Raw genomic sequence first — 10858 nt, forward strand, 5'->3', positions numbered from 1 at the left:
AGGACAAATAGGCAATGCAGCAAGAATTTTTTCTGCCGTCATACTGAAAGGAATGAAAATACCCAAAGGTGTATCCCCACACATTTCTCTGACGTGCCTGTGGTGAACAGAGGGCATGTGTACTCAAATAGGTAATGCCGTATGGTTAATGAAAGTGACTGACTGCATGCAACCTACTGAAACCACAAAACGTTACAGTAGATTGGTAAGGAGGTCAGTTAAACCGATGCATGAGGCCAAAAAGGCAGTCAAGGCCCCGTTTGCACCCGTGAAAAACTTGATCCGGATGGTAGAACGGGTCTCCAGCCAGGTAATGGGGGCGGATGACACATAATCTGTCCACTGCACTGCATATCTGGAGTTCCAACTGCTGTTGGATCTGCCAGTGCAGCACAGCACAGCACACACCAACATCTAACAAAGTTCTCTGTACATGGAGAGACTGGTAGAGCTCTGGCAGAGTATTTCAGCATTAATAAAAAATGAAAGTATAGTGCTTCGGTAGATCCGCGCTCCTCTTCCCAGGGGTGGGGGGTTGTTTGAAAAACTCTGAACCAGTGCAGCATTCCCATATCCACCCATATCTAGTGAGGGGCTCTTTAAAAATTCATTAATTTACAGCAAAAATAGATTAAAGCACCCAGCTGAGCAAAACTCGAAATTTGGCTCCTGAATTACATTAATAATAAAACAGCTCCCAAAAGCCCCAGAGGTTTCGCCTGAAGAAACTGTGTTGGCTTCAGCTCGTAACACCTTGTGAAAAGCTCATTTTTTGTATTCGCTAAAATATTTTGATTGTCATTCATGAGAATGAATATGCTCAAAATTGTTCTGCTATTCAATGTCAATCCATTTCCAATCTGATCATAGCCTTGAAACTGCGAAACTAGCAACTGGTTAGGCCATATATAGGCAATATACTGACTTATTGCACGATATTGGACATGACCTCGATTATCTTTGGTGACGCAATATATTGCCCATTATGGTTGCGTAAAAATTAGTTACCAACATTCTGCGCTGCCTCTATCATCTGCTCTCCATGTTGGAAGTGAAAGTGGGGCTCAGGCAGCTCCTTCATACACAGAGTAGACATCGATAGGTGAAAAGAAGGTGTCATTCGCGAGCCGCAATAACGTTTTCGTTACACTTAAGACAGTTTGGAAGAATAATTCCAAATAAATCCCACTGTTCCGCTGCAAATATAAATATGACTGCGCGAAATGGTGCACACTCACAGCTAAGGCCGTTTCACACAGGACATGGCAGTTGCAAGTGTCTAGTTTTCACAGAGGACACGTTTTGCGCTGTTTTTCCATTGTTTTTCTATGTAAAGGTGTACTAGACGGACGTATATTACCGTTGCACTCACATCTTTTGCAGCATCTCGTGCATGATGCGGCGTTATATACACGAAGTTCAGAAGTTACTTCTTTTTTTTTTATACGCCTCTAGAAAAATAGATTTAGCAGCAGATATGGCCTAAGGAATCTTTACCTTTGTTCATATGGACATCTGACTGCTAAGGAAGGTTTGTGTTTTTCAGCAATAATGTGTACCCTTAAGGCTGATTTATACTTCTGCGTCGGACCTACGCCGGAGCCTCTACGCTGTAGGCAACGCGTTGGTTTTCGTTTATACTTCTGCGTCGTTGTCCGTGTTGGCGCGCAATTACACATGCAGAGGGAGCGTGTGAAACCCGAGGGAGGGGTTCTAGCAGACCAATCACAGCGCTTGCGTCCGCGTAGAATTGACCCGTTGTTACATTTTTGGACAGGTGCACGTCAGGGTACGCACGCTACACACAGCCTACGAAGTAGCTACGGCGTGAGTTCGACGCAGAAGTATAATGAGGCCTTTACTGAGACAAGAAAGTCAGGGAAAAATTGGTAGATGGAAAATCTCCATATAAGTGCATTTTATTCCATTTTTTTTAGGATATTTAATTTGACACCAATTCCAGTAGCTAAATATTCTTAAGAATTACAAATTAGTTGTCATTAGAAAGTGTGTAGGCCTAATTGCATTATTATGCTGTTGTTATGGTTATATATTAAAATGGCATAAAATGGTCTTAAAATTATCAAAAAGAAGTTATCATGACAGGCCTACAACCGGTGGCCCAAAAATGCCTAGACCTGGAACTGCAGTTAATGTAATTGCCCTGGTCAGTTTCAAATGAGGTTCACTTAAGTGCAATTATCCCCTGGTGATCTTTTACATAAAGAGACTTCTTGTACATGAAAAAGTGGGCTCACATAATATAACTGCAAACACGATTGAAATTGGAATCATAGATGAATGGCTTCATAGCTCATCTGCATTCTAGTGATGAACGGCTTTGCTAATGAAGACCGAGCTACTTACTGACTCTCACCACTAGCACAGCAAGGCTTCATTATCGGATTTTGCCATAACAAGAGCTTCGGCATGCAAGGCGTTATTGCAACAGCTTGAAATATACAATATAAAATAGGCGTATTTGGTACATTTTAAGGTGACAAAATGTGATAGTGAAGTTTTGTTCGTGCATTAACAGAAAACAGCATGGACTAAAATATCGATATTGAGATTTTAAGAATCAATGTTGGTTCATCAAAATGAAGATCAGTTAAAATTGAGGAATCAATATTGCCAACAAAGCTCTATATCTAACAGTTATTAAGCTGCACTCAGCTTTGATGTATCCTTGAGGAACACAACCCAAGTAGATACTTGGCCTCCTTCACACAGTTTAGTTGACTAGTCTTTCAGACAACCACAGACTAGTTGATTATGAAAATACGTTCTTTATCACATAGCCTACCTAATACAAAAAGAAAGAGGCTGTAATATTAATGGTGGCAGCTTGTCTGAATCAACACTGCTTACCTGACTGTAAATGATTCTCCATTTAACTAAATAAACCCTAATTATATTAACACTAGCATTGCAAGAGTGCTATCCTCTGACTAATTTCTATGCTTAAACACATATTGACAACCACTGAGGGTAGCAGGAAGTTAAAAAAGACAATATATACAGAAGAGCAACAATAAAAAAATGATCATCAAGATATTTAATGTCATCGCCAGAGGGAGAGTAGGAGCAATGTAACATGCGGTTACCTGATGGGCGGTTTCTGAGCTGGGGAAGCCATGCATTTAGCTTGCCTGGACCCCATTTACCAACAGGGGTCTGATAACTTCATCTCACGGACTGCCATTTGAATAATCGCTTCAACAAGGGGGGAAAATTAAAAGCCTCTGAGTGAGACAGGGCTGGGCAAAGGGCCACCGCTGAATTCCAAATGAGCAATTGGTATGCGAAAGGTGAGGGGCTGTCTCTTCTTTGCCCACGTCAGACTGCTCAATCTACACACGCCTTACTACTAATTCAATGTCATTATGGTGCTTTTAACATTACAAATTAAAATCTGCCTGACTTTGAAAATCTAATGGGGAAAATGGGAAGCAAACCACTTGTTGCAACCAGACAGAAGAAGAAAATGATACACTGGTTTCACACGACTCAAATGTAAGAGAACAGATGTTTGTGCAGCACAGCTGGAATAAGGCTTAACTTTTCTAAATGTGGGACAAAATCTCATTAACCAATTCAGCAGAGGGGAAAAATAAAAAACACTGTAAACAGCGTAACGGTAAAGACAGCTCATTACACTGAACACCGTATAGCTCCAACATATAAAAAATTAATAACGCAGTCACCAAAGATCTAAAGCACCATACAATGCCCCATTTGGCGTGTAGCCTATAGCGTCGTTTAGCGATGATAAAGTAGGTGGAATGCATAAAGCCAGCAGTTTCCAGGTGAGTTTAGACGTAGCGGCAGGATGCCCATTGAGGCCTGAGGGCAAGACAGAGACGAGTCTGTATGCAATACTGCAGCGAAGGCCTCGTCAGATCCTGGCATGGGAACAGTTATGCTACGCTACAACAGATGCCATGCTTGTGTTCTTTAACAGCTCCCATTCCAGCCCATTTAGCAAAGCACTAATGAACAACATACAGAACAAGTTAAAAGATAAAAGACACTTAAGGGCTAATACCTTTCTTAAGACAGGATTTAAAACCAGAGTAACAAAAACTTCTTTCATGGCTACTCTCAGTCGACTTCACTGTGAAGATACTAAAAATCACAATTTGTAAAGATTGGAACCATATTAGTTTTACTTTTATGAACAGAGATGAATTTTAAACTTGACTGAGTAAACATGATTTATCTAATAAAATTGTTTCAAACAAAACATGTTTTATATGGTAATCAATTCATAGGTTTTTCTTCTGTCACTTTCCACCCCGATAATCTTTTCTAATATCTATATAATACATAATATACATTTAACTAACAAATGTCAGGTCCCTAATGACACTATCCTACAGGAAATGGCATTTTGGTGGGAAAACAACAGCAAAAGCATGAGCAAGCAGCAGCAATGGATTTGGTGATGTATGGTATAAGCTGATCAAATTCAATAAAATAGCAAAAATAGGTATGCTGTTATCAAATATTTAGAAATAAAAAAAAAACATCCCTAATGTCAGCACATTTGAAAAACAAGTGATTTTAAACCGTTCACGAGCAAAAGACGACTATTTTTGATAAATGTGTGTGCTGTCTGAGAGAAATGCCCGCACATTAAGCCGCTGCTCATTCAGTGCGAGTACTGAACTGTTTTTTAATGCCGTATTAATCATTAGTCATATTGACCACCCCAGTGTAGCCTGATAGTCCGCTATAACATTTTATATTAATATAAGGGTACAAAAAGTTACAGAGATCAAAATGTACAGCATAACATGCGTGACTTAAATAATTTTTAAACAAATGTAACAATGTTTTTGATGCAATAATTGTAAATACTAAAAGGCATCAGTTTCAGCACAAGAACCACCAGGCATGTTCTGACAGGCAACTGATGGTTCAATCATTTTCTGCGTTCTGTGAGCTGACAACCCAAAGACAAACAAGTCTGGTGCTAACGTGAATCTTTCACACTATTGTACTGCCACACTGACTGGGTGGGGAAAATATGTCTCGGGTAGTTCACATATGTCCATCATTCAATATTTTAAGCATGCTGGTGCATAATTCAACATCTCTCCATTCGTACTCTACTCTTTAAGTGAATGGGGGGGGGGGGGGGGTCAGGATCCCATTATAACTAATAGAATGCTGATGGTCGATCTTTATCAGGCCATTACAAATGTAACGTGCATGCAAAAATATGCAGACAAGCTGTCATTGTCATCTACAGGCAAAACCATTGTTTTTTCAAGCACTGGTCAATTTTGAGGTGTTCGGCTATTTTGTTCCATAAGGTGTTCAGACTAGTGAACAGAAGACATCCAAAATACACATTAAATTTTTATTTTATTGCAGTTTCTCTATATGCATCAGTACATATTCATCACACAATATAGGATGTTTTCTCAAAATTTGCTTTATCTCATGCACTGAGCCAGAAACCTCCACTTCAGTAGAACTTACACCAAACTTTCCAGTGTTATTACCATCTCTATTATGATGTTTTTACAGAGGGGCTTGTTCATATATAATTTGCCTGATTTATTTTTCATTCCTAAAAACATGGTGAAAATTATTTTTTTCTGACTGTTGACAGTATTTTACAATTTAGTTTCAAGTTCATTTGTCATATGCACAAGATGTCAGTGACAGTTCGAACATTGAAATGCTCAGGCATTCTACAGGAGAAATACAGATACAAATACTAAGACTAAATTGTACTAAAACATGGAATAAAATAAGAATAATTCCCAATTTGATATCAAAACATTCCCTCTGTAAAACCCTTTTATGTAAATTAGTGCATATTTTATTTGATAACGACTTATTTGCATATTTAAACATACCATTTCAGAAACTTGTAGTACGTAACAACTGTCATATACAGAGATTAATCATCTGGGAAGGAGTAGTGATATCTGTTTGTATTATCCATCACCTGTGGTGTTTTGGCTTAATGTCAAATTATGGTTGCTCCATATAAATTATAAACGTTAGAAATCGCGGTATTAACAACAAGAAGGAAATTCAACACGGAGCACAACATGACCGCAAAGGTCTCTATTCGCAGTAGCTAGAGGGGAAACCCCAAATACAGACAGCGGGTAACATTCCAGCTGCTGACTGCTGACTAGACGGGGGACTAGTCTTGCATCGACTATGACAGCCAAGGTAACCTAGATGGGTATGAAATTTTGCAAATGTGGCACTATATAGGATTCAAACTGTAGAAACTTACTAAGTATTATCCCTCGTCGTCGAATTCACATATAATGCTAATTCATCCAGCATATGCTGTGAGATAGAGAGGAAATAACTCAAGCACAACTTCATTCAGTCAAACTAAAATCTCAATAACGCTCCATAAACAATCATGCATCTCTTGTTGGCACAAAAACAGAACTCGAATGCATATTAATGGCACCAAAAGTTGGCCAGGATTCGTATTTAAAATGACACGCAGCTGCCGCGCGTCTGTTTCCAAAATATTAATAGATACGGCCTCCACCTCCAACTACTGTTAGTTGACAGGACCTAAAGTTGCTCGTTTGGCAGTTCCCGGTCGAAGAGCCCCCTTCCAGCTCGCCTTACTGACCGAGTTTCAGTCACAAATATTTCACGTCAGACGCCTGTCAGATACGCGAACAAAAAGCAGGCGAGCTAAAGTAAAACTGGCGGCTAATTAGCTGCTCACTCTCGCTACCTGTCTGACAACAACCGTATTGGCGGCTAGCTGGCTTGCTAACTAAACTTGTTCTCCTGTGACAGTGGAGCTTGCAGTGTCCCCACCTGCCCCCGACCGACGGCGGCAGCAACATACCACATGAGGCCTGAACGTCTGTCCTCCCGCTCTACTCAGAACTTCAGCACCACACAACTAACAGTTAAAGTCGTCCATTTTTCGCGGGCCCTGACTTCAACTTCGCGAGCTCCATGTCGCAAGCTTGTAACGTTCCCCGCACTCACCCAGGCTCGTGTCCGCTACTGGAGGCCAGTGCAGGTCTGTCAAAGTTAGGCGTCCCCTCCCCTTCCTTTTTTCGATCACAGCTCCCTCTCTCTCCTCGAAATGAGCCTCAGCTCTCCGTGTTTATCGTGGGTTTGAGACCCGCAATCCCTTTACCGGTTTGTCCGTGGCGTCTCCTAGCTTCTCCGCCTCTCTCTCGCTCGTTCGTCTTTCTCTCTGAATAGCTAACATCCGGGGACTGCGCGGATCAAAAATCCGGAACTACTTTTGGGCATTAGCCGGAGAACGCCTCACTGTACCAAGCTGCGACAGGGTTTGCAGCCGGAAAGTAGTGCCTTTAGTGTACAAAAATATTGACATGAGAATTATTATCAATGACTTTTCACATTTACCATTATCATATTAAGCATAATCATATCGTAAAAAAAAAACTTCGAATATTAAATGTACTGATAGTCATTGTAAACTTTACTGCTAATAATAATACAGATCATAAAGTCTGTTTCGAATGAGAGGCGGTATATTATGTACATTTTCGGAATGTGTGAATAGTACCCACCCAATTTTTATTTTTTAATAAAATATAAATAGAATTATTATTATTATTATAAGTTAATTTAATGACGAGGTTTCCACAGTGTCTGGAGGAAGAAAAAATATTAGCTACTTTATATTTAAATATTATATACTCATAAATACTAGTTTTACCTTTTTTTGTACATGGTGTTTCTGTTTTCAAATAACATCTTCTTTATTAATTGTATTTTAATTGTATTTAATTCCATTATTATTTTCTTAATCTTTTTTATAATTGTGGATCTTATAAAAAAGAGTTAGGCAATACCGTAAACTTTATTTGTAGGATGGGAATATAACATTAATAATAATACAGCTTTTAGCTGTATAAATCTATTTTTTTTTTACAGTCTATGGTATAAATACTTCTCATTTCGCATTGCTTAAACAATGCTGCCCCCTGTGAACCTGGAGGTGGACTATATGTTTACACATATTTTGTAGTTCATTCCTCCTACAAAGCCTACAATGCCGGTTTTTTTTTTTTTTTTTTTGGATGGTATATTATACCACAGTTTATTGACCATAGTAAATTAAATACATTAAATAAATAATGTATTACACTGTCCTTCTTTTATCTCTGTTTTCCTGTGTATTTCTGTCTTTTCATATTACTGTTCCATGATCCACATAAAAGCCGAAGGAATAACAATAATCTAAAAACCTTTATTTTGGAATTTACACAGCAGACCTCTGAAAGAGCCAATCACAACAGCCAAAGCTGCGCACGCGCACAGTAAACCCCTATAAGTTGTAGGAACTGTTTCTGCTGATCTGTCACACACTCAGTCCAAGTTTATTAGGGTCATTCGCAAGTTAATTATATATTTTTGCGCGTTTTATTTGTGAGTGAGCAAACAGGTAAACCTTCGTTAAGCTTATTTTGTTCATTTATTAATATCAGCGCGATAACAAGAGCAGCATACACTGACAGCGAGAATGTTTATATTATTGTGTTTAGGTTTCAACATATAAGATTAGTGTAATTAGTACGCATGTTAGAAGAAATTTTCTTTTTGTCTTGTGAAAGTCATGATGATAATTTATGATGCTCGCTCACACTTGGAATTATTGCATGCATGTGGTAAAATATATATCTGACCTTCATTTCATAGTTGACCAACAACAGTATATTGATATACTGTGCTGCTCAGTGACAATATTATGTAACATTTAATGGCATAATTTTGGCTCTGGAATGTGTCAGGTCATCGTCTTTAGCATATTTTTAATTCAAAATTGGCATTTATAACCACATAGCTATTGATAACACTTCAATAACTGAAACTTTTTTTCAGGTTTACAATGGCCCACTTTGACCCCTCAGCCTCAAGTGCAGTGGATGAAAGACTGTCTAAAGAGTTTGCGGTCCCCTCTCATGTGGAGGAGGTCAGGAAACTCATGGCAGAGTTTGCTGAAGATCACACATCGGCCGGGCGCAGAGTAGTTCTGATCACCTCGGGGGGAACTAAAGTTCCTCTGGAATCCCGAACGGTGCGATTCCTGGACAACTTCAGCAGTGGTCGGCGAGGGGCATCCTCTGCTGAGTATTTCCTGGACTCAGGCTATGCAGTGATCTTTCTGCACAGGCATCGTTCTCTCTACCCATATACTCGTCTGTACGCAGGGGTCAATTTAATGGATAGTTTACAATTAGAGACTGGTAAGGAGGACACTGGTCAGATCCTGGTGGATCAGAACACACTTCCAAACATTGCAAAGGTTTTAAAGCGCTATCAGGCAGTGAAAGCTGCAGGATTACTGCTGCCGGTGGAATTCAACACCTTGTCAGAGTACCTTCATCTTCTCAAAGCTGCAGCCCAAGCATTAAGCTCCATAGGTAAACAAAGCCACCTTTTGATTACTTTAGGCCGAATACATTTTTAGTGGGATTACTAGTAGTTATAATTAATTCTGTTTTTCCCCTCCTAGGATCCAAGGCTATGTTTTATTTGGCTGCTGCTGTTTCTGATTTCTACATCCCAGCATCTGAAATGCCAGAACATAAAATTCAGTCCTCTAATGGGCCACTTCAGGTGTTGTGTGAAAATACAAATTTTAATTCAGTCTTTTAGAAGCCACGGATCGCTAAATATGATCACCCTTGTGCAAGGGACCCAATTCTAAAATTCCACATTTAGCTATGTATTTTCATGGATAAAGACCCTATTTATGTGTAAAATACTTTTACATTATTACTTTTTTCTGTTTACTATAATACTGTTCTGTTTTGATGTATTTTTAAAATCATTTATTCTTTGTTAACGTGTTTTTATAACATGGACCCCCTAGCAGAAAACTGTGCTAGTCTAAATTTGGTTAATCTAGGCTCTAAACGATATATGACGTTGTTCATTTGCTTGTTTATGTTATGTAGATAAGTATGAAGATGGTTCCCAAGATGCTGTCTCCATTGGTGAAGGACTGGGCACCTCAGGCATTTGTCACTTCTTTCAAGCTGGAAACGGACCCCACCATACTTTTGGAGCGAGCACAGCGTGCCTTAGAAACGTACAACCACCAGGCAGTGGTTGCAAATGTTCTTGACACTCGCCGTGGTTATGTTGTTGTCGTCACCAAAGACACGCAACACCAGCTGGTCCTCACAGACGAGGAAGTGCAGAAAGAGCTAGAGATTGAGGACAGGATTGTCAGTAATCTGACTGCAGCACACAGTCAATTTATGTCTCAAGTATGAAAAACCTTGCTGACTTCATAGCATGTAAGCTCAAGTTGCTCTTTCAGACATGATGAATGTTTAGTTATCTTGTAATGATTATGGTTCAAATTAGAAAAGAGAAGTTTATCCTGGAAAATTGATTTGTGGTTATTTGTGACTGCTGCGAGTTCGGAAACTTCTCTGTTGTGAAATTCAGTTGCTTATTACAGATCTATCAATTTCTTTTATTAATTTCCTCTGTACAAAGAGATCTGCAAACATCTTATTTTAGCAATTTTCTTTGGCCTTTAATCAGTTTAAAAACAAAATGAATGATATAAATAAATATATGCTTCAGTAGCTATCATCCTAAACTCACCTTTGCCTAATATCTTAAATCTGTTCTTGTTTATTAAATTGAGTCTGTCTACAGCAAATCAAACTCTAACAGCTGATGATGTAAATTAAATGTACAATAATAACATGTATAAATAGGTTTCTGCAATAAACATTAAATTAAACACTTTAGTACTTTGAAGTACATTCTTTGAATATGAATATTTTGAAAAGCACTGCATGCATCCCCAAAAAACATTTTGCACAATCTTGAACTTGAGATTTTATTTCATTCA

The 10858-nt window shown here is 38.8% G+C and overlaps 2 protein-coding genes across 5 annotated transcripts in view; one reads left to right on the plus strand and one right to left on the minus strand.

The window, feature by feature from the left end:
* foxj3 (forkhead box J3) overlaps positions 1-7233 on the minus strand; it is an 86230-nt gene extending 78997 nt beyond the window's left edge. For 2 of the 3 annotated variants that reach the window (XM_079597446.1, XM_079597445.1), the window contains exon 1: positions 6994-7233. The gene's annotated coding sequence lies outside the window, so the exon portion shown is untranslated. The other variant, XM_079597447.1, reaches the window with a different exon arrangement.
* Positions 6121-10756, plus strand: ppcs (phosphopantothenoylcysteine synthetase). Of its 2 annotated transcripts, none has more exons than XM_079597450.1 (4): positions 6121-6198; positions 8866-9407; positions 9500-9603; positions 9945-10756. In XM_079597450.1, the coding sequence occupies exons 2-4, from the start codon at positions 8873-8875 to the stop codon at positions 10263-10265; spliced, it is 960 nt and encodes a 319-aa protein (XP_079453576.1). In that variant the 5' UTR covers positions 6121-6198; positions 8866-8872; the 3' UTR covers positions 10266-10756. The 2 variants fall into 2 exon arrangements, with proteins under 2 accessions (XP_079453576.1, XP_079453575.1); XM_079597449.1 differs by lacking the exon at positions 6121-6198 and adding an exon at positions 8263-8428 and having other exon boundaries at positions 9945-10668.
* The last annotated feature ends 102 nt before the right edge of the window (positions 10757-10858 follow it).

The sequence above is a fragment of the Phoxinus phoxinus genome (genome assembly GCF_949152265.1).
Source record: "Phoxinus phoxinus genome assembly, chromosome: 22".
Classification (NCBI taxonomy): Eukaryota; Metazoa; Chordata; class Actinopteri; order Cypriniformes; family Leuciscidae; genus Phoxinus; species Phoxinus phoxinus.